The 22,175-nt window shown below is 40.8% G+C and overlaps 1 protein-coding gene across 4 annotated transcripts in view; it reads left to right on the top strand.

Moving 5' to 3' along the window:
* The window catches only part of tenm4 (teneurin transmembrane protein 4), a 133,059-nt gene that overhangs the window by 41,989 nt on the left and 68,895 nt on the right, over positions 1 to 22,175 (top strand). Inside the window, exons 4-8 of one of the 4 annotated variants that reach the window (XM_079354477.1) lie at positions 6,599 to 6,820; positions 16,148 to 16,397; positions 18,941 to 19,015; positions 19,253 to 19,351; positions 20,278 to 20,513. In XM_079354477.1, coding sequence (XP_079210603.1) covers positions 6,599 to 6,820; positions 16,148 to 16,397; positions 18,941 to 19,015; positions 19,253 to 19,351; positions 20,278 to 20,513 — 882 coding nt within the window. The remainder of the gene's footprint in view (positions 1 to 6,598; positions 6,821 to 16,147; positions 16,398 to 18,940; positions 19,016 to 19,252; positions 19,352 to 20,277; positions 20,514 to 22,175) is intronic. The other 3 variants (XM_079354478.1, XM_079354479.1, XM_079354480.1) reach the window with 3 other exon arrangements.

The raw sequence follows: 22,175 nt of genomic DNA, 5'->3' as shown, positions 1-22,175 counted from the left end.
GTAGTTGTAAGTAATGGATGCTGGGTTTAAAGTGCTGATAGAAATGTTGTGGGTCAGCCTAAATGGAATAGTGCCTTCTGTGGTAATGTTTTTTTATTTCACACAAATATAATCTCCATTTTCTCAGTAATGGTAGTGTGATAAAAAAAAAGCATTTATGGGTATTTACAATTTGTTTTCACCCCATCCTACATTATGTTCACTCTCTGTTATTAGGATATTGATTGCTAGCAGGTAAATGGCAGCGTCAGACAAAGTTTTATCATTTTTCCAATGTTGCCTCATAAAAGCTCATTTCCCACTTCCTCTGAAAGTGTGTCTGTGTGTCCGACTGTCTTTTTAATGTCTAGAATTGCGTTGAGTGCAAAGTGTGATTCCAAGTAAGATGTTCTTGTCACCCTGTACTATGCAGCACGCATGTTCAGCATCACCTTTCGTCAAAGTTGGCCGATGAGCTGCGACACTCAGTCTCTTTTGGTTTCTCTGTTTTTCCTGAGAGGAGATCAAACCTCAAACATTAATTTCATGAAACAGTCATTATGACTTCCAGCTGTGCAATACCAAACAATTATGCCAAGGTGGGAATCTTAATAATGCAAAGACCAGAATTAAGAAATCAGGTCTGTATAGCCTGAAGTGGTCCAACAAAGGTCATTATTACATGAGCCCATTCATCAATGAACCCCTGACTCTGTTAGAACAACGAAGGTACCTTAATGAATTTTGCTCATTGTACCAGCATCTTAACATGGAGTAACAGAATAAATTAAATACACTTTAAAAAAGTAGGGACATTTGAATTTCATAATTTCGTTAGTGTGAACATTGCCCTTTTATGAAGTTCATTGTTTGTATTGATCGCAGCCCACAAGCATAGTTCTAAAACTAGAAATAAAAAGTATTGTCTTGGTAACTGGAAAACTATTTTCTAACCCTGGTGTTTACAGTGTTGAGTGCAGTTAATGCGTTGATTGTTCACATCATTTCTTATTGATCAGTTGTCATATTTTCATTTATTGTTCATAATGTTAATATCCGTTGAGGACATCGCCCCCCAAATGCTTCTTGTCTTGTGACTTGTGCAGATCTTGTGCAAACAGTTGTTTAACGATGTATGTGGGACTGAAAATAACACTAGCCATATTTATAACAATGTCCTTGCATATAGCAGATGTTTGTCTCATTAACTGTGATGTCTAAGAATAAAGAGATGTAACTGATGAGTCTAATGTGCAAGAAAATGCAGAAGCTTGAGTGTTGAATCTGCTATAACCCAGTGCTAGCTGCACGACTAATAATCAAAGATACATGAGGATCTGATTTGCATAATCACATACCTGACACCTTCCCATAGCTGCAATGATACTTAATGAGCTGAAAGGAAAGGCCTTCATAGTGGCTGACAGATGCTGTTTTAAGAATCTCCATCGGGCCTCATAGCCTCAGTCCCATCGTTGCTTTTTTTATTATTCATGTGATTAAATGTCTGCTAATGAAAGAATCTCTTAAAAATTTTAAGAAGACAAGATAAACATTATCTTTGTGTTTATCGAATTTTGTAAGGAGCTGCAAAAGTGCTCCTCTGTATATTAACCAAGTTCATAAAAAGACCAATTAATGAGTGCTGCAGGAAGATACCAAACTGAAGGTAGACCAAGTTTAAAATCTAAAACTTTAGTTTACTAACTTTAGCATAGAAATGACAGACTGGTTTTGTGAGGTAAGGCGGGGTAACTTTATTTGTACAGGTAGATTAGGTTGACAGTGAGTGGTCTTTCTTACTGCCGATTTTGGGACATTTCAGAAGCCCTCTCAGTCTGTAGGAAAACTGTGCTCATCTTTGTTATGAGTTTTTTACTGAGTCATACTTGTTACACCTCTGATACTACCTCCATGCCCACTCAGCAGTGAAATAACTTCACCCCACCATTACACCTCTGTGGGTTAGACATTAAGACGAGGTGTTACAAAGAACGAGCAGTCTGCCTTCACCAGGCAATGCAAAAAGGTCCCATAAAGTTGTCTCTAAAATACTGATGTGCTCAAGAGTACCAGTGATTAGAAGCGGGTTAGCATCAGCCAACAGCGATGCTGTTGGTAATTTGCACTGTGAAACACAAAGCAAAAAAATAAAAATAAAAAATAACACTGCAATAGGTACCCTTTATGTCATGTACCATGAGCCCACACAGAAATAGCAATCCATATAATGTGACCTCCTCACACAAATACTGTAAAGCCCTTTTAAGAGCTGGAAGGATTTGAGTGAATGTCAACAATCTGGCCCTTGATGGTGGCAGAAGCAGTCTGTGCAAAAATCAACCGAGTCAAACAGCTGAAAATATGACAAATGCTTTAAGTATGCCATCGCATTTTGAAGTGAATCCCACTCCACCTACACTGGATGACAAAATTGCTGCCAGAAGCAAATTACGCAACATTTTTCTGATCTGCCAAAGACACTGCCAACCTTTTCACACAGCTTCGTACGAATGATGCTCCGAACTGTCCAAGTCAATGTGGTAATACACAAATGGTGCAGTAGCCATGCTGTAGAATATAAGGATTGTAATTAAGCCTTAAAATGAAAAAAAAAAAAAAACACAATCTGCATTAGGAGAAGTCCTATGATGGCACTCTCAGACTGAGCACTCCTCTGCGTCTTGAATGCTTTGTATGCTTCATGGCATCAGTTGATGGTACAGGACTTGAGCTGAGATGTTTATTTTTTCCTTTACTGTTCATCTCTAAATGCATTGCATTTTTTTTTGTACTGATGCCTCCTGCAGCTGTAGACATTTAGCAAACAAATAATTCCTGCTGTCACCATGGAGTCACATATCTGTGGTTGTGCAGCACATTCCACGAGGGAAGTCATAGCTCTTGTTTACTGTGTTGTGCTGTCAAAGAACATTTTTTTTTCTCATTGAACCTGGGCCTGTATACATTTGTTTTATTAAGCTTAATTATAACCCTAAAGGGAGGGTGCATTTCTTTAGAGAGAAAAAAATCAGTGAGGGGAAAGATTTGCTTTACTGAAATGTATTCTGGATTTACCTGATTGGTCTTTCCTTCCCTGCATGTAAAAGTCATCCGAAAATAGAAAGGTGTAGAAGTGAAATGTGGATAAATTAAACTAGAGTGATCATTGAGAGGTAATGCCCATTCTGCATGTTCCTCGATTAAACTCAAACTTGATAGCTGTGATGCCGCTCATAGTTTATGATACATGACTCTGCGTTACAGACTCCACATAAATGACTGCAGCTAGCGTAGGTGTGAACATCCTGAACAATTGTGCTGATGTTTCCTCCTGCCTCCACTCATTAGTCAACACGAATACCCAACCAGAGACACAAAGCCAAGATTGATCACATTAACATAACAGGCAGAGGTTGAGCAATGTCTTTAGGATACAAGGTGTATGGATCCACAGATCCCTTCAAAGTTTGTCATTATTTATTGGCTTCAGTGCTGAAGCAGTTAGTTGTAAAATTGACCAATTGATTGGCATTTTTGAAGATTGATCTCGATTTAACGAATGTGATCCCCTGCTTTCATCTGATTTATGATCATTTGGAATGGAATATCTTTAATTTAGAAAAGCCATTTAAATTTGGTTTGTGAAATACCCAGGACCAAATAATCAATTAGTTGACAATGACAATATTTGATTTAGAAGAAAGGATTTGTGAATTTCTTTTGCTGTTTTGGGATTTTTGATAAAGCGACTGACCAACGGGTTTAGCCAATAACACAGGATACAGGATGGTTACATATTACAGATGGATTAATTTAAGTAATGTTGTTTTCACAAATGAACACAAGACACAATCGTCTAGTTACTGTAGGTAAAGATGAGAGTTTGTATATGGCCATGTGCATCGCTTCTTGTGAGTTTAAATAAAATACGTCACTAGCCTAGCACTGAAGTTTATCACATGTAGAGAGGTCGAGTTGGAGTATCTTGGTGGGCTCTGAGCAGGAGAAAAACCTGGAACCAGCAGACTCCTGCACTCTCTCTGACAGTGCTTACTCACAATATTTATTGATGTTCTCTGAAAGTTTTGGATTGTAACATGAAACACCTACTTCCTTTTTTTCTTGTAAGTTGTAAAGAAAGAAAGAAAGGAAAAAAAAAACTGATGCCTCGCCGCCCACATTGGCATGCTTCTACTGCTGTCAGGATCTGTCTCTCATACCAGCACCACACACTGCGATCATTCCTCCCTTGAAAATAAATGTCATCTTTTGAACAGGAGCCTTGATGCTGATTTTACATGTCTTCAATTTTGATGTGTGAAAAACTTTCAGTATGCTTTAAAGCTTACAGTGTGGAACTGTGATTTTTAAAAATAATCCAACAAAGTAAATTAGTGTATATACTGTACAGAACTCAAATATTATCTCAGTTAGATTAAATTGTTAAATTACTATGAACTGGAAAACTAGATGTACTCCTCTTTTTTTTTTTTTTTCTTGGACAAGTGTTTTGCATTTTGTGGTGGTGTAGGTATTGCACTAAACTCTACCGTCTCATTGGCAGTTATTCTTACCTACGGATCACAGTAACCAATTGTATGTCCGTCTTTTAATTGGTCTGCAAATGACTTAATTAAAAGCTCTAATGCAGTTGGTGGTTGACTGTGTTTGCAGCCAGGCAGTTCCTGGCACTTTCCGAAGCTGTCAGGCAGGAGTGCATGGTCCAGGAGCTCCTAAGTAAAGGTACCCTTTTGCTGCTGAAATATAGTGAGTGAAGGCAAAGGGAATAAACTCTGGCAGCAACTTCTTTTGCCATCTCATGCTATGGCTTCTTGCCTTGTCTCTGACTTTATGTGCATGCTGCATGGGCATGAATTGCACTAGCATGCATTAATTAAATACAGTGAGACAGCAAAGCCTCACTGAAAGACTAATGACTGCTGAGCATGACTACCTGGTATAATTTAGGTTGTGACTTTGACCAGTTTTGGAGGACTTTCATCTTTTCTTGTCTCATTGATTAATTCTGTCTTTGGGGGAAATGCTGTAATATTTAGTTCAAGACTTGGTGAAGCTCATTTTTGTCTCTGCTGTCAAAAGAAATCAGGCTTTTCTTTGATGTTTCTTCGAGGCAGATACGAGCTCAAGAGGTGCTGCTGCAGCAGAAGACTGTTGTTGTTTAGTCACAAGCTAAACGTAGTGTCTGAGATGAATCAGAGGGCTTCTGGGAAAGGCGTGTAATGATGCTCTTTTCAGAAACTCTTCCCCTACAGTTTGTACTTTGCTCTATATTCAAGCACAACATTGTCACAGTCATTAACCCACGGCATGGCCACTGCGCCTCTGCAGCCATTACCTGCCTGGGCATTAGAGGATTTAGAAAGAAATGAAGTGTGTGGTGTGTAGTATGTATTAGGCACAAACTAGGACTCTCCGGGCCAGTGGACATTTGCTGCTTATGGTTAGGATCACTAATTGTTTCCTAATTAGATGCGAGTCAGTGAGTCGTATTTTAATACTCTTCAGGGATCATTAGAGAACGAGAGGAAATGTATTTCTCCTGATGGATGACAATGTAGTCAGCAGGAATCTCAAACGTCAGGACAGACAGACAGATGGGAGGATGGGGCGAGGACAAAACTGATGGCCTCGTTCGCTGCAGACGCGCCATTTAAGTACTCCATTTTCAGTGTGCATGGAGCTGCATCAGAAGTTAATCACACATTAATCGGAGCTCTGTGGAGATTTAACTTTCCATGACAGCGAGGCGAAGAGGGCCAATAAGCCTTGAAAGAAGAAATTGTGTTATTCCTATGGAAGAATTAGGGTTTGCATATTGGGAAATAAAAGATGCTATAAATAAGCACAATCACTGTGCTGTTAAGGTGAGGGGCCAGTCTCATCCCTGTGGTATTTTATATTACTGACAAGTAGGAAAGCGGAGATGGACACAGAGTGCAGGAGAAATAGGCAGGATTGGTTCAGGTTGGATTCATTTCTTGGCTGGCAGGTATTATATGTGCTTCCAGATATAATACATGGACATATACAGGGATATGGTATTCATGAGCTTGTTTAATGTATGTAGTTTAAAGAAGTGCACCAATATTAAACAGTCTGATGTTTAAATAAATTGTATGTAGATTTTTTTGGATTTCAGAATATACGCCTGAATGAACTTTTTTTTTTTTTTTTTTACAAAGAGTGAGGCTTTGATTCATGCAAAGGCCCGAACTGATCTGCTCTGTATTTTTTTTTTTCCTCACTGAAAAAGGTGGGAACATTTGAACCTTTTCTTCCTTTTTTTGAATTTAACTTCCCAGAGAGGGGTTTTGTTGTTTTTATTTCTCTAAACCGGTGCCATGCGTTTGCCTTTTCTATTATCTCAAAGTCATTTCAGTTGTTTGTATTGTTCCTCCCAGCTGGGGCGAGTCGGCAGAGACAAAGGCAGATGTGTCCCTGTTTGTTTTTGAAGTATCAGAGTTAAGTCTTGCCTGTGTGTGTGTGTTGTGTGAGTTAGTATGTGTGTGGGTGTTTTCTTCTCCTGTGTGATGTTGCCTGTGTTTGGGTGTGTTTCATTTCCCCCCCATGTGTTGTCTCTGTTTGTGGTCCACAGGTCCTCCGCTGCATTGTTCATCCGCCTCCTCCTCCCCTGTTGAGCAGCTCCCATACCCTCCCCCTTCCATTGCAGCCAATGAGAGCCAGGGAGGGTTGCTAGGTAACTGTGCGGCTCAGCCAGCCCAGGACTCTGACTCTGAGGATGAGTTTGGCCCCAATTCATTCTTAGTTAAAACTGGCTCAGGGAACCTGTATGCTCCAGCCACTGCAACTGCTGATGGTGAGTTGGTTTTCAAACTACTGTTGCTTTCTGGAGGTTAGCGTTCCCCTGCTCATGGATATGTTGTGTGAAAGGTCAGGCAGATGGCTATGGGCAAGAATATGTCCCCTTTTTTTCTGAGCACCATGAGAAAGAGTTAAAACTTCGAGTCGATATGTAGCCTGAGGAAATGTACAGAGCGCTCTGAATCAAGGTCCAAAGACTTCAGAGCCTCTCTCAAAGCAATGGATAGTTTTGGTTAGTGGAAAATGTTTGTCACAGATGTTTCTTTCACTTCCTACGCATGCTGGCGATACCAACAACAATCCCTACATATAACCTTCACATACCACAGACTGCATGCATCCTGTGCGTGACAGAAAGGACATCCGCCAGAAAAAATGATTTTCACTTGGGGTGCTATAGCTTCCCTGTTGTCTCATCACTTCATTTCAAGGCCTGATAGCTTTGAAGTTCTATTAAAAAGGTGTTAGCCACATGACATGCATCCTATTCTTTGAGCGTTTGATGACATCTCAGTCTCCAATAGTTCCTCTCGAGTTAGATCTGGTTTGAAAATCCCTGTTGTTGCTTCTCATTAATAAACGTCAGCCTCTCGTACCTCAGGACACACTCTGTCTCCTGCTGTTGACTTAACACTCATTCAGACTGACAGACTGACATTTAGGCTCAAACTGCAAACATGGAGTTGACAGTTGACAGAAATCCAATGACTGTAAAGCATGTACTGTAGATTCACTCGGTAGCAGCACAAGTGTGATATTTATTCCCGAGGCAGTTCACTTTCTCACTAACACACTGTACTTTGTTTAAAACTTTGCTAATATTCACGACATGCCGCGTGGTATGCACAGCATGTCATGCAACTTTGGGGGAGCATATTTATTATTACGGCCAGGACACTTGGAAGTGAGGCAGGTTATATATTCTTATATAAAATCCATTGACATGAAAATATCAAAAGTTGTCATTCAAACTCGGCGATGTATGCTGCAGATCTCCCAGCAGTCATCACTTTGCATGCTGAACAGAGACTTTCAGATGTTTGAATGTTGATGTCTTTCAACTACAGCCGTTCCTTTCTTATCCCACTGGCACAGGAAACACAAAACAAAATAAAATGGTCTAAATAATTGATCAAGTTTCCAAGTAAACTACCCAAAGGGTGGAATTACATCAAACTCCAAAGTGCCTCAGTGCCTGCTCAGAAAGCCTGCAGAATGAGTTATTAATCCTGTCGCAAATCCCCCCCCCTCATTTCCACAGTAGCAACACTCTGGTCACTCAGCACATGACTGTGCTGAAGGGGATATGGGGGGGGGGTGGCCTTTACTGCAGCAGATTTGTCTCATAACAATGACACTGATTTGCATAGGTACCACATGTAGGATGGCCTCAGGCTGCCAGTGAGGGGTGAGAGAGGACTTCGGAGTGATATCTGCGGCTCTTGCTGCTGCCACAGTTCTCAACAAGTTTTTTTTATTTTTGTCGACGAATTTCAAGTTGCAGTGCAGAATGTTTCTGTGTCTTCATCTGGTGGGCATACACCTCCATGCATGTTCCTCGTGATGCTGATTGTCTTCTGAGGACAGGAGAGCATTTAGTCGTTACATATGAAAAAGCCGCGAGCTATGCAAATGAAGCTTTCCTTTTCCTCTTCTTCTTTGATTCTTGTTTGATGTTCTTCTTGGTTTGACGACAAAAAACTTTGAAAAGGAACAGAAAAGAGCCTCTCCCTGTTTGCTCACTTAAACCACCTTGTGAGCCACGAGAGCTTGTTCCCTACACTTTTTAATCACTTTTTGTGCAGGTTGAGATTCTTCAGATCTTACATTTTGCGTTAGGTTTTAATTAACTTTAACCTCAGAGAGCAACACAATGTACTCCCAGCTGCTGTGCTTGGAAGCAGCCACTTGAACTCAACATGATTTCTAATATAGTTCATTTACTAATAATGACTCACTTGCATTACTAATGTGGATTAACATTAGATTTAGTCTTGTATTCTTCTTGCGTTGCTCTATTCTCTGTTCAGTTTTTCATCAAGGAAAGACATCCGAAGGCTCTACCTGTAGAATATTTCCATCACCTAAGGCTTTTGTGGGAAATCATATATGTGACTAAATAACTCCATCAACCCGGGCTGGTTTCACCGTTTCAGGGAATGAATTGACTTCATTAAAACTTGTTCAATGTGGTATAGCACCATTCCCTTCGGCTACATAAACCTCATCTTCTGAAGGTGACAGAATGAGAGAGGGAGAGCAAGATAGTCTGCGCTGTACATACAGAACAGGTTGACGGAAACACGGCTGCATAGCTTCTATGATCATATGTGACAAAGCAATCATTTCCCTGAATTATGTTGGGAAATTTTAAAGCAAAGTATTACTCATGATTCTGTTTTATGTAGAAGATAAACAACCTGGTTGCAAAAGGACTTCATGTTGCTAAAGTAATTGGTAATGCCTTAATCTTGAATACAGTATGCATGTCAGGTTTTTAGCAGGAATTACATGTGCAAAAAAAAAAGTAATTTAAAAGCCACCAGGGTATAAATGACTGGAATATCAAATCAGATCACTTCGACATACAGGTCAGTTGTTTAAGAAATATTCACTTTGAGGGATAAGAGTTTCTAGGAATTTAGTGCTGTCAGTGTGAACAAATACAAAAACACGACGGATGCCTCAAATAATTGGCTCACGGTGAATCTGGTGCACGGGCAAACAGGTGGGTTTTTATCACTGCAGATTACAGTTGCCCAAGGTCATCTTTTAGCCCACATACAGGACGCGCTGTGTTCTGCTGGAATCTGAACAAGTAAACGCTCTCAGCAGAACATCGTTATTCACATTAGTAGCCTCCGAGGCTGCAGTGTTTATTTTTTGGAAGGGGGGGGTCCTGTTTTCATTTGGAAGCACACTGCGCCAGGGTTTCTGTTCGGCTGACGAGGCTGCTCGCTGAAGCCTGCAGTTCTTTTGTGAAGCATGTGTTTCACTGTGGCCCTCGGCTTTCTCTGAGGGCCTTCTTCCTGGGGAGACTGCCAGTGGGAGCCCACTGCCACGCTGAGCTGCAAGATCTGAGACACTGCAACCTCCCCATATTAGCATCTCTTAATGCAAAACCGCATGGGGTCAGCCGGTGTTGTCTTCGGTGCGGCGTGGCTCCCTGGTGAAAGGGCCAGCACACCACCACCTCACAGCTGACCAAGCAGGAATGCTGAGCCTGCGAGAAGGCTTGGGGACAGGATTGTGTGTGAATTCAAACAAGTCTTCATTTGAACCGCTTAATCATCCCCCCACTGTGTGCAAGGACGGGGGAAGTGTGGTTAAAAGAGGTCAGCCCGGAAAGTAATTCATCCGCAGACACCAAGAAGACCCAAACTATCTGAGGCTAAATAATAATTTAATGAGTAGCACATGGTGCTGGCATGCCATGCCCTTGTTTTTCTCAAGGGCAGTACAGAGACAACACTTTTGAGATGACACATTAAAAGGAATCAGTTTCACTTTTTGTTGAGGCTGACTTATCAATGAACTGGAGCCAACAGATGATATGTCCAATTCCTTTCAACCTGCTGTTTCTCAACGCAGACGTCTTGGATGATGCATTTAGCATCTCTACATATCTTCTTTTCATTGACATAAATTGAGACACATTACTTTCATTCCATGATAATTGTAGACCATCTGTGCCCTCTAACAAAATCTTCAGCCGCTTGATGGATATGCAGCAGAGTGACATACAGAACAGAGCACACACAACCACTTGTCTTGTTCTTAGTAAGGCAGCTCAAAGAATGACAGAAAATCCATTTGATCTCACAAAGGCAGGGGGAAGCATATGCCGGGACAAGTCCTAATGGATTAGGTTGCAAGCTGTGGTGAACCTCCTCAGCTAGAAAATAAATATCTTATTTGGTGTCTATACTAATACGCATTGTCACAATGTTCCTAAGAAATGTGTGCTGGAGTATACTTTTTTAGCTAGGGCTTATGTTGACATTTTTCTCCATTTGCCTTGAATGTCAGAACGTGTAAATCTTTTTTTGAAAGCTCAGAGATTTCAAATCTTACACAATGTCAGGGTTTTTCTCCTCCACTTAGCAATGAATGTTATGTTAAGTTTCCAGAAGGTCTCCCCCCCCCCCCCCCAATATTCCCATAGAGAGCCAGTGGAGAGCTGAGTGCTGAACCCACCATGTGTTGTTTGTGGTACCTGTTACCTCTCAAATGAGCCCAGGAAAGACAGCGAGTATTCCCGTATGGCTCCTCCGTCCTGACTTTTCTAATGGTGTAGGAAACAGCAGGGCCAGGGAGAGATGCAGCTTCAGGGAGCCTGGAGAGAGTGCAGCTTCACTGCCTTCATGACAAATTCTATTTGTGTTTTTATAGACAAATGCTACTCAGCTGGAAATTCTGCACCTCTGATTAGCCATAGGGGCTGTAGCAGTAAGCAAGGTTTAATGATTTATCCCAGCACTGGATAGCTTTTGATTAATTCTGTATCGAATGGCTCACACCTCAGTGCGTTGATCGGGTGTCTTGGGCATGTCATATCACTTTTTTTCCTCAGGTGTGACCATTAGCACTGTGGATTTCATCCTGTCCTTTTTCAGAAATAGACTTTCTCCCTGTTGCTGCACAGCATCGAAGAAGTCCGAATCCTGTGTTCCTCCAGAAAGAATGAAATGTGGCCAGAATCTGAAACATTTTCATGTGTATGTAAAACTTCTATAGGGGTTTGAGGTTTGTGTGTAATGCTCTGTGACAACATTAATACATTTTTAAAAGCATGATTTCCAATTTCACATTGGGGAGTTTGAATTTGCTCCTATTAGTTTGAACATCTCAGGGCACCACAAATTATTTGACATTGCTTATGTGCTGATCTCAACCTGAGTGAGGCATACTTACTATCTAATATCTGTATTCAGTGAAATAAACTCTAGTCTTTTGTATAAAGATTTGCTGCTATAGTGTACTGCAGTGCACTGAATTGTTTCCATGACGACTGTTGCAGGACATAAGCCAGCCGATGATGGGGAACTTTTCTGTTTCAGAGTGGCATCATTACTGACAAGTGGTGTTCAGTGTGCATTATGTTGTCCAAGGAACACGATTCTGCATTTCCAGTGTCTTATTATCAGAAACAATTTCTGTAGTCAACATCTCAGAGGTTTGTTTTTCACAGAGTTTAGTGACTGATGAAATGGTTATGACACGGTAAACACAAGACTCATATTCAGTCTTTGAATTGAAGTTCTCGTAACAGCTGTACAAGTGGAGTGACAGGCAATTGATTATGACATGGATGATGTTTAAAAATCTGATTTACATCATCTCTGGATACATGTGGATGTAATACAGTCTCACCAGGAACTTGGGCTGAAATCAGCCTCCATTGAATACATTAAATAAATCCAGCATACATCTTTTAGAGACAGTGAGCCCTCTGAGGACACAGTACGCTCAACCAGCTTCATCTGTGTTCTTTTAATCATTAAACAGGTTCTGAAATGTTCATTCTACATCGAGCCGTAGCGATCAGCATCTAAACATGTACAGGGATGAAAAGACATAAGATACAATACAAACAAAGGGAAACTTCACAAACTTAAAAAATAAAGTAACAAGATCCTGAAGGCGCAACCTAGTTTTGTGTCTTTTATAATATTTAAATATGAAATAGTTGTTTCCTCGGGAAACTTCTCGTAAAGGCACCATTGTCTTTCATTTAAAGTGTGGCTCTTTGATGCCTCACAGGTCACACGGTCGTCTTCCCGCCTTTCCTCTATCCATTAGGCAGACATTCCTGTTATCTCTCGGGGTGGGGTGACGTCCAAGCTAATGAAGTGGATGTGCGTTAATTACTCGTCTAGAAAAGCGTCAGGAGGCCTTAACCGGCGCATACATCTGTTAAGAAGAAAAATGAAAAACCCCACATTCCCAGACTTAATGGATATCTTTAGACTTCTGTTTTGAATGCCATGTGAAAGTTTGCCTATTGTAGTGAAGTCTCCCTTCTCTGTCCTCTGATAATAAATGAATCTCCTTTTCTTGCCAATTTCGTTGTGCAAAGCAGGTCAATAGAAAACCATTTATTTCTCCTGTCCTTTGGAAAGTAGTGAATAATTGTAGCTGAATCACCACATCTGTGGGGGTCGAGCTGCCCTGTGCTTTGTCTCCTGTTTCTCATCTCTCTGTTTATTTCCACAAAAATAACACAGACTCCTTACCTGTCTGTTGAAGGGCTTTTTTTTTGGTCAGAAGAGGTCGAACGCTTCTCTGGTAAAGCATTTAATTTGAATTATGATGCAGGGCTTATCTTGGTCTTTTTCTGTGGAATATGTTTTCAAATTCAAATGGTTGATTGCTTATATGCAAATAAGCAAACACAAGGGGAGAAAGCAACAGTCCTGTGTGGGACAGAAAGTATATAATGTTCTTTTAAACGCTCAATTAGACTTTATAATATCGAAATCTAAAAAATACAGAACTCTGGATGTAAATGCAAAAGGACAGTATGACTCATTAATGTCAATGTGTGAATCTCCAGTAGCACATGTTCAGTATCGAAAATGGATTTATAACAGCAACATTAATAATCAAGATTTGGTGTGGAATGGAATTGAAATGAAAAATAATGTGACAATTAAATTATAACTGGATAAAAATGGAAGGCACTTTAGCTTTGTGTTTAAATTGACACAAAAAATTACAAATAGCAGATTTAGGGTTAAACGTTTTTTTTTTTAAATTAAACACTTTAATAAAATCAGAAATATAAGAAAATATCCGACTTTTTCAGGATTTGTATTTCCTCAAAACATATAGTAAATTTACTTTGAAATAGATCCACATCCTAATAAGAGGTTTAACCTATTCTGGGCTGTCAGAAACAAAAGTAAAACATTACAATATATTACCCACAAACCAAGACGTACTGTTTATAACTATACAAAGATTAATTATCGGTATCCTTTTTGAAGCTGTAGCATGACTCCCAAAATGCATCACTACGAACGTCCTCGGAAACAAAACATGTTGCCCCATATTTGCTCGGCCGCCACAGGAAGTAAAGTATTTGTTTGCAGAGCAGTAAATGGGTTCCAGAGCAGTGACGCATTAGTCCTCCTGATATATTTCTCCGTGTGTATCTGTGCTGTCCCTGTATCGAATTAGCATAACCTTATTAATGGCTTTAGGGATCAGGTACATTACTGAGCAGGAGGGAGGTCATCAACAACTTTGTGGTTTCACCGCACACCCGCCTATTGTTCATCAGGACAGTGGTGTGCCTCTCTCTCTCTCTCTGTGGCTCTGCTAATTATGAGGGCAGCATTGTGCAAAAGAGCGCTCAGCATGACACCATCTGTCAGTGTGTCAAATGCATAATATAGCATTCTGTGCAAAATGATGAAGATTCCTCTGTTCATCTGATGAAATATGTGAATTAACGTGGAGACTCCAGGTGGAATAAAGGTTCTTTTCTTCCCCTTTTTGACGACACATAAGTTACACAAAGTATAAATAAAAATCAGTTGGAACACTTCGAATGTGTGACGATGTCAAATTAAGCAAGTGAGCGGAAAGACTTCCAGGAAAAGACATGCTGAGGTTTTTCATAATTAGGATTCAGCTCACCCTGTTTGTGTCTGTGTTTTTTTCCCTTCTTTCTGAGTCACTAGCATGTTACCTGTGAGTACAGTGGGCTGTCCTCCTCCTTCCTGAAGCGCCTGAAGCCCTGTAGCTTAATGCTCCTTTGTTCTCAGCACAGTCACATTTGCTGCTCAACGGTCTGTTTATCTGTTTGTCTTGATTGACTCATGTTGGTATGGCAGCGTCTTGATCCCAACCGTTTAAACAGAAATCTGGAATGACTTGCAGCTTTTTGACTGGTGCGGCTGTTTCTTTAATGAAGGAGCTGATTATACAAATAAGCTGTGTGTGTGTGTGTGTGTGTGTGTGTGTCTGTACTCCCCTCTCTGTGTTGTAAATTGGTAATTTAGTGTTGTGGCTATGTGTGAAAGAAAGGCGGCTTGCTGTTAAAAAGAAAAGCAGCTCTTTCACTCGGTGTAAATCCAGCCGTTCATTGATTGATGAATGGCTGAGCAGATGTGGAGATAAATGGAAACAATGTGTACGAGGACATCGGTCTTCTATCATTTGAAGCAGCCAGTGTTTCAAAAGTGCAAATATAGCAGGACCACTGGGTGCCATTGTTTTTCACTCAATATCTGAACTGTTTCCAATCATGTGAACTGAGAGCAGAGCAAGTGAAAGGCCTTATTAAAGAAACAAACCTTTAGCTGCTTAAATAAACAGAAATATACGTGAAGACGTCATCACTTTAAACGGCATCTTTGGATATGTCTAAATATATCAACGTATGAGAATAATGTATAACCTAGGGATGCGCTGTTGTAGAAACTGAACACCCTTTTAAGAAGCTCGTCTAATGCCTATAAATTTATATCAATCATTCAGAAGGACGCTGGACATGTATCTATTATCAAGAGACAGGCTGTGGTTTAATAATGACATTTTTATACAGATATGTAAATACAGCAGTTGACATTTAGTGACTTACTGTACTTTCCATTGTTTGTGAATATCACTTTTTTTTCCGTCCCTCTGTTTGATCACTTCTCTTAATACATGTTTGAAATCAAACATTTCAACAATCAAAGCTGAACAGAGGAGATCGATAGTAAACCACATGTCACTTGTTGATTTCTATTTTGTAATCTTCAACAGGGTATTTCTTTTACTGCAGAGCAACACATGCTCTAATATTCCTCCCTGGCGAAATGAATGTAAAAAAGAAATCCTTAAGAATTATTCAGTTTTAAGAAGAGCCCAGCTCGGTGTTTAGACAGCAGCCAGTGTCTGGTCTGAATCAACGGTCCCATGTCTCCGTGGGAGGGAGAGAGAGCACACTTGGATAGAGACCGATCGAGAGAAATAATGAGCAGAAGAGGGACTTTTTAAGAGTGATTCACTTAAGGGCTTTGGAGCTCTTCAGTGAAATTAGTCTTTAGTTCAGGCGTTAATTTATGGGCTGCTTGTGAAACTATGACTAATCGTTCACCAATCAAAGTGTTGAGGCTCAGGGAGTTACAATAAAACATAAGGCTCCTCTTACCCTGCTAGTATGAGGCAAAATACAACACTGACACACAATCCCAAAACCTGTTAATTCCAGAGTCTGTGATGGTGCGTCCAAAGATTCAAAGTGTCTGAAAAACAAACGTTCAATGAAAATGATTCTTTTATTCTTTTCTAGTCTTCTAACATTTATGTCTTCTCTCTTTTGCTTCAGACGGTGCTTTTCAAAACCACTCTCGGCTGCGGACGCCTCCTCTGCCTCTCTCCCACTCCCACTCGCCCAATCATCAGCACCATGCAGCCTCCATTAACTCTTTGAACAGGGGCAACTACACGCCGAGGAGCAACCCGAGCCCCGCGCCCACAGACGGCTCTGCTCCCCCCGAGCGTCCGGCCAGTGGTCAAGACTCTGGAAGCGCACAGGACAACTGGCTGCTCAACAGTAACATCCCCCTGGAAACCAGGTACTGTCACTTTTCTCAGACAATATAGAGAATGATGAGAAGGCTGGGCTTGAGCTGGTGCCATTGAGCACAGGTTTTTATGCTGTCTGCTCCGTATTAAATTACTGCAGTGCTAACAAGAAGCAAAGCAATAACAAGGAAACTATCCTGCTAGAGGCAAAGACCTTTATTTGTAATGAACATGATTTTGTGGCAAACAACAGAAAAGTCCTGGTTTGGTTCCTGGTTTTATGTTAGCAGTCCTAACCGAGGAAACGACTGAGTTAAACAGCAGAGTAATTACAGTCGCCTCGGATATGTAAGAGTTTCTGCAAGAAGATATTCAGGCTCCTGTGAGCAGGCTCAATAGCTCCTCCACTTCAGGCCCCAAGTTTTATTTATTTCAAATTAATCAGTATTCAGTTCTCCCGCTCATTTCTCGATAGGAGGCCCTTGTGTGGAGTAGATCTGTCAAGTGTTATTGCAACAAAGGGAATATCCGTATATTTCCAGCCAAATATTTCTTTGGCTGGTATTTTTTGCAAGGCAATACAACAATCACGACGAGCAAGGAAAATTATCCTAGCACTCATACTGATAACATTATAATCTTTAAGCTGTCAAAAAACACCCAAAACAAAAGAAGGCCTTTACAGCGGGACCAGGTCACCTGCTGAGCCAACTAACAAATAGTCATTGTGTTGCTTTCATTTTTTTTAAGGAATACTGCTTTTCTTTATTAACATGATTTATTATTGGAGTCCATTCAAAGTCTTCCTTTATAGTAGAAATGGTACGTTCGCAATAAATGAAAGTGCTGTTTACAACAGAATAGCGTATAGCTAATGTAGCATGGCGAAAGAACCATCCATGAGCAGAATTACTGTCTCTTTCTCCACTTTTTGTGCAACGGTTCAGTCAACAGGAAAATGAGCATCAATTTCAGCTGGTAGACGGACGGTTAGTGCTATAATGAATGATTACACGTCATCCTGCTCCAAAGTTAATCCTGCACAGGTATTCCCTGTGGAGCAGGAACAGATGGTGAGGAGACTGGATCTGCAACAGGCGAGAATGATGCCCACACCATATAAGTAGTCTTAATGATCTATTCCCTTGAAGAAAGCTTAACACCTTACATTCCATTAGTGCAATTTAAACTAATAATAACATTCAGACAGGCTTGGAAATAGTAGTCATATTCACTCTGCTAATAGTGTAACTTTGGCCTTGTCTCGTCAATTTTGTGAAATGTAAAAGCCCCGATCAATTCCACACTGGTAGGTCTTATTCTGCTCTGCCACTGGAGAGATGCCAGCCGTTGGTTGCCCCTTGAAAGCCTCACCATTTCCTTTTAGAGTTTCTGCCAAGCATCTCTCTCTTCATTAAAACTTGCATTCTTCTCCAAAACAAAAGCGTCAGAGACCATGAACTGACTTCACCACTCGCCTCAAAGATGCAGGGAAACGAAAACAAGGCTTTTCTCTTGTACCACTGGACGTGTTCAGCCTGCCCATTGCATGCAGACACTTTGGTTTTCCTGCAGTATTTACTCACAAAATGGTGCCGGTGTCGGGGAAAGTGCATTCTGGGAAAAATGACACATGAACTGTTATTGTGTTTTTGGAGAGTTAAATGGCACACCTCTGTGTTTAAGGATACCATCCAGCTATCAAACGTCTATGATACATTAGTTTTGTATATGAGAATGAAAATAAGACATGAGAAAGTATTTTGTCTGAATTTAGTACAGGGCCTATTTCTGCCTCTCTGGAATACAAAAATAAAGATCAGCATCACATCCCAGCATAATAAATAAATTGTTAAAACAATAACTGTTATCAAGTATAATGAATGTTGTTTAAACATAAAACTTATAACATTATAAGGTGATGAGTTGGTCCATCAAACGGGTCTGGCGCTGGAATAGTGGGGCACAGAGACTTTAAGATGCTTGGGTAACAACGTGACAATAATGTTTAAAATAGACAAACAGATATTTATCAGTCTCCTCCCAGTTAGAATTAGTGCAGCCGTTGTGCGCTGCCCGTGATGACCAGTGGAACTGTGAAGACAGAGTGCAGGGATCTTTTCATTATCTTAAATTTTCTCGACGCGCCACAAGAGATTGTGACGAGGAAACCCATTGCCACCATGTCACTGCTGTCAATCCCCTCCTCTAATTGATTGCACTACCTGCAGTGATTTCACAGCAGCAGCAACGAGTGGGAGTCTCAGTTTGCGTTATTACACAAAAAGCATGAATCCATACAGTCTAAAAATATTTATTTCAGAAGCTAAAAGTTTCTCTCCTCTGGAGAGTTTTGTCTTTGCTGCCAGGTTCATATCTACAGTTGTTTCTATTGTTGCTGAACTGTGCCCAGATATTTGACGCTGTGGCACTTGGTGACATGACAATAAACAAGTTTATAGTTAGAACAATTAACGATCCCTATTTTTGTATTCCAGAGTGGAAGCAATACACTGGTGTAATAAAGTGTTCGAAACCATAAGGTTCTGATGTGTAAGTGATGCATTGTTTTTTTCCAACCACAACCTTAAAGGAGCCAGAATACTCTAATGTTTATCAGAGAGGAGCAAGACGCTTGCAGAGAAGGGCAGGGCTCGTACAAAACAAGGTATGGCAGAGCCCAAAGGAGGGGAACAAGAAAGAAAGTTATTTGTCTCACACTTGTGTAGAAGTAGTTCCATCAGGACCTTGGTTTCTTCGTACCACACTGTCCGTCTTGATCTTCATTTGTTAGTTGTTGTTGTTGTTGATGTTGCTTGTTGATCACTTTCTGTATTGCCGTTTCTGTGTGTATTGCACGCACATCTCATACCCGCTTCATATCCATCTTTCCACCTGTGTGTAGAAATTTAGCAAAGCAGTCATTCCTAGAGACTTTGCAGGACAACCTCATTGAGATGGACATTCTGGCATCAGCACGCCATGATGCTACGTACAGTGACGGGTATGTTGCATGTTTGCTATCTGGCTCACACTGCTGTCAGCATCTGCTTTGCCATGAAAACAATAGTGATGCCTGCACTTATTTTCCATCAACATCCTCTGTTTTGAAATGCTGTCAATCATCGGTGTATGTCTCCTGCAGTGCTCGGTCCCTGCTGTATCTGTCCCTTGCCTGATTAATAGGACTAACAGCTTGCATTAAGTCACATTGTTGGCTTGTATAACCTTTGATTAATGTTAAGCATGACCGCTTTATTGAACATGCTGTCTCCAATTGCTCAAATAGGTTTAGGATTTGTCTGTGAATTGTCCTGGTATTTATAAAGGAAATGTGGTCTCAGTGACTTTCCACATCATACATCGTAATGTGACATTCAATCACGTTCATGTCACTGTCGCTCAGGAGCTTCTTGTAAACTTGTCAGTTGAATAGCCTTGACAACAGTGCTGCTGCCACTGACTCGGATGGGCTTCTCATATGGCTCTCTGAAATACAGCTCTACACATGTTTTCTGAGATAGCCAGCCATGTTCTCCAAGGGCGAATAAATCTGTGCAACTTCAATCTGCAGCCTAATATTTTGTGTCTCTCCTCTTGACAGCCTTGACACATAGTTACTGAGAATTACTCTTCACTACAGCAGCATGAATACGTAAACAAGAGCCAGCTGCGGTCACTAGTCCTGTAAATTAGATTTAATATTGATTCACAGTTTCGACTGAGCAACCCACTATGCTTTAGCATTCTGACTAATCTAGCAGAAGCGTGACTATGGTAACAGTATTGAATGTGCTTGGAAACAGAATTAGCAGTGGAAGGGGCTGCACTTGGATGGTTACATACAGTATTATGATGACAGACATCCCTGAGAATATAGTGGGCCATTAAATCTAACAAGAAAATGTGCTGTTTTTTTTCTTCTCCCAGGCACTTCCTGTTCAAACCAGGTGGAACATCTCCAATGTATTGCACAACATCACCAGGATACCCTTTAACCTCCAGCACAGTGTACTCGCCTCCCCCCCGCCCTCTGCCTCGAAACACGTTCTCTCGACCTGCCTTCAGCCTGAAGAAACCCTACAAACACTGCAACTGGAAATGTGCTGCTCTCAGTGCCATCCTCATCTCAGTGACGCTGCTGTTCCTGTTGGCCTACTTCATCGGTGAGTCACCTGTATTTCTTCCACAAACCAGGGTGGGTGCCTCTACCTATCCACCCCCAGCACCACCCCCCACTTAACTGCAGACACAGGATAAGTCCCTCTATTACACCTCTTAATAGTGTTGAATCTGCACTCTGTGCCATATATGAGCGTCGGTATATAGGAGCTCATAGATTGACTCCTCGCCCACACACCTGGTTCGAAATAACATTTTCACTCATTGATTGGGATGACTGAAGCTGCAGTGACGAGCAATCCAGCTTCTTGCTCTTGTGAATAGGTCAGAAAGGAAATAAATTAAAAGACTTCGGCCATGAGAAGACTGCAGATTTTGAATATTCTCTGTTTAAAATTCTCTGGACAACCAGCTGTATTATCTGAGTTGTGCTTTTAAATCTGTTATGCTCCTTTTGACTTTGGCTTTCCCTTTAGGGAATGATGTTCTCATATCTCATAATACAATCTCCTATTTAGCCGTGTGATCTTTATGCAAGAGTGTTTACACATTTCACTCGTAACTGATCAGAAGAAATAGTACACAAAGAAACAACAATGAACAGAGTCTAAACTATGTGTAAGTGGACTCCTCAAGCAGTTGCTGTGATGAAGATTTTTCCATATTTCTTAGATCACAAATAAATCTGTGCCGCCAGCTCCGTGTTCATACTTGGATATGATGGTTTTCTTTGTGGTCTTTTCAACCAGCTGGATATCACTGCTCATGCTCTCACATTCTCTGTTTAATCTAAGGAAGCTGTTACTCTGCCAATAATGAAAAAATTCAACTCTTTGTGGTTAGCTGAGATTCTTCAAACTTTCTGCACAAAAATTTCGCCCATGTATGGAATTCAAGCATTACTGGCTTTTTAACTGGCTAAAGTCGGAATCACGTGTTGTTGGTCAACCATCAATTTCTTCGAAGAAAGGAAACGTATTATAAAGAATATTAGGTTTCTGGGGTCGCCGGTGGCGCAGCGGCAGTGCGCGCGACCCCATGTATTGAGGCTCAGTCCTCGCGCGCGGGCGGCCCGGGTTCACGTCCGGCCTGTGGCCCATTTCCCGCATGTCTCTCCCCACTCTCTCTCCCCCTTTCCGACTCTATCCACTGTCCTCCTCTATCAATAAAGGCAAAAAGGCCGAAAACAAAAAAACTTTAAGAATATTACGTTTCTATAGAGATGGATTCAATAGAGATTGGCTGCAGCTGACAATAAGAGCAGTTACTGCCATCTTGGAGAGGTTTAGGATTGTGGGTAGTTAGTAGGTAGTAGTGGGTGATTCTGAGAACATCTATCATGATTGAATTTGTTGACCTAATGTCCCAAGGATAGAGTGATCTACATGAAAGATTAAGCTCTACCTTCTTTCTTTGAAATGAGGACAACTCTGCTCTAGTCATGTATTTCAAATTCAAATAAAGAGATGATATGCACATCTTTTTCATTTCTTTTAACATTTATAAAAATCCTAGCACCTGCTTAACATATAAATGGTTGTATTGTTGAGTTGAATCTGGCATGGGGGGAAAAAAAGAAATGATTTTCCAAAAGAAGGCTGGTGAGATCATTGTAGTTCATATGCATGAAGTCAATGAACGAACAGCCAGATCCTTTTTTCATGGCCCTCATCAGCGAGATGAATGAATTCTTCATTGAGGACATT

The sequence above is a fragment of the Symphodus melops genome (assembly GCF_947650265.1).
Source record: "Symphodus melops genome assembly, chromosome: 10".
NCBI classification, from domain to species: domain Eukaryota; kingdom Metazoa; phylum Chordata; class Actinopteri; order Labriformes; family Labridae; genus Symphodus; species Symphodus melops.
The sequence above is the reverse complement of the archived record's forward strand: the minus strand, read 5'-3'. Positions and strand labels throughout refer to the sequence as shown.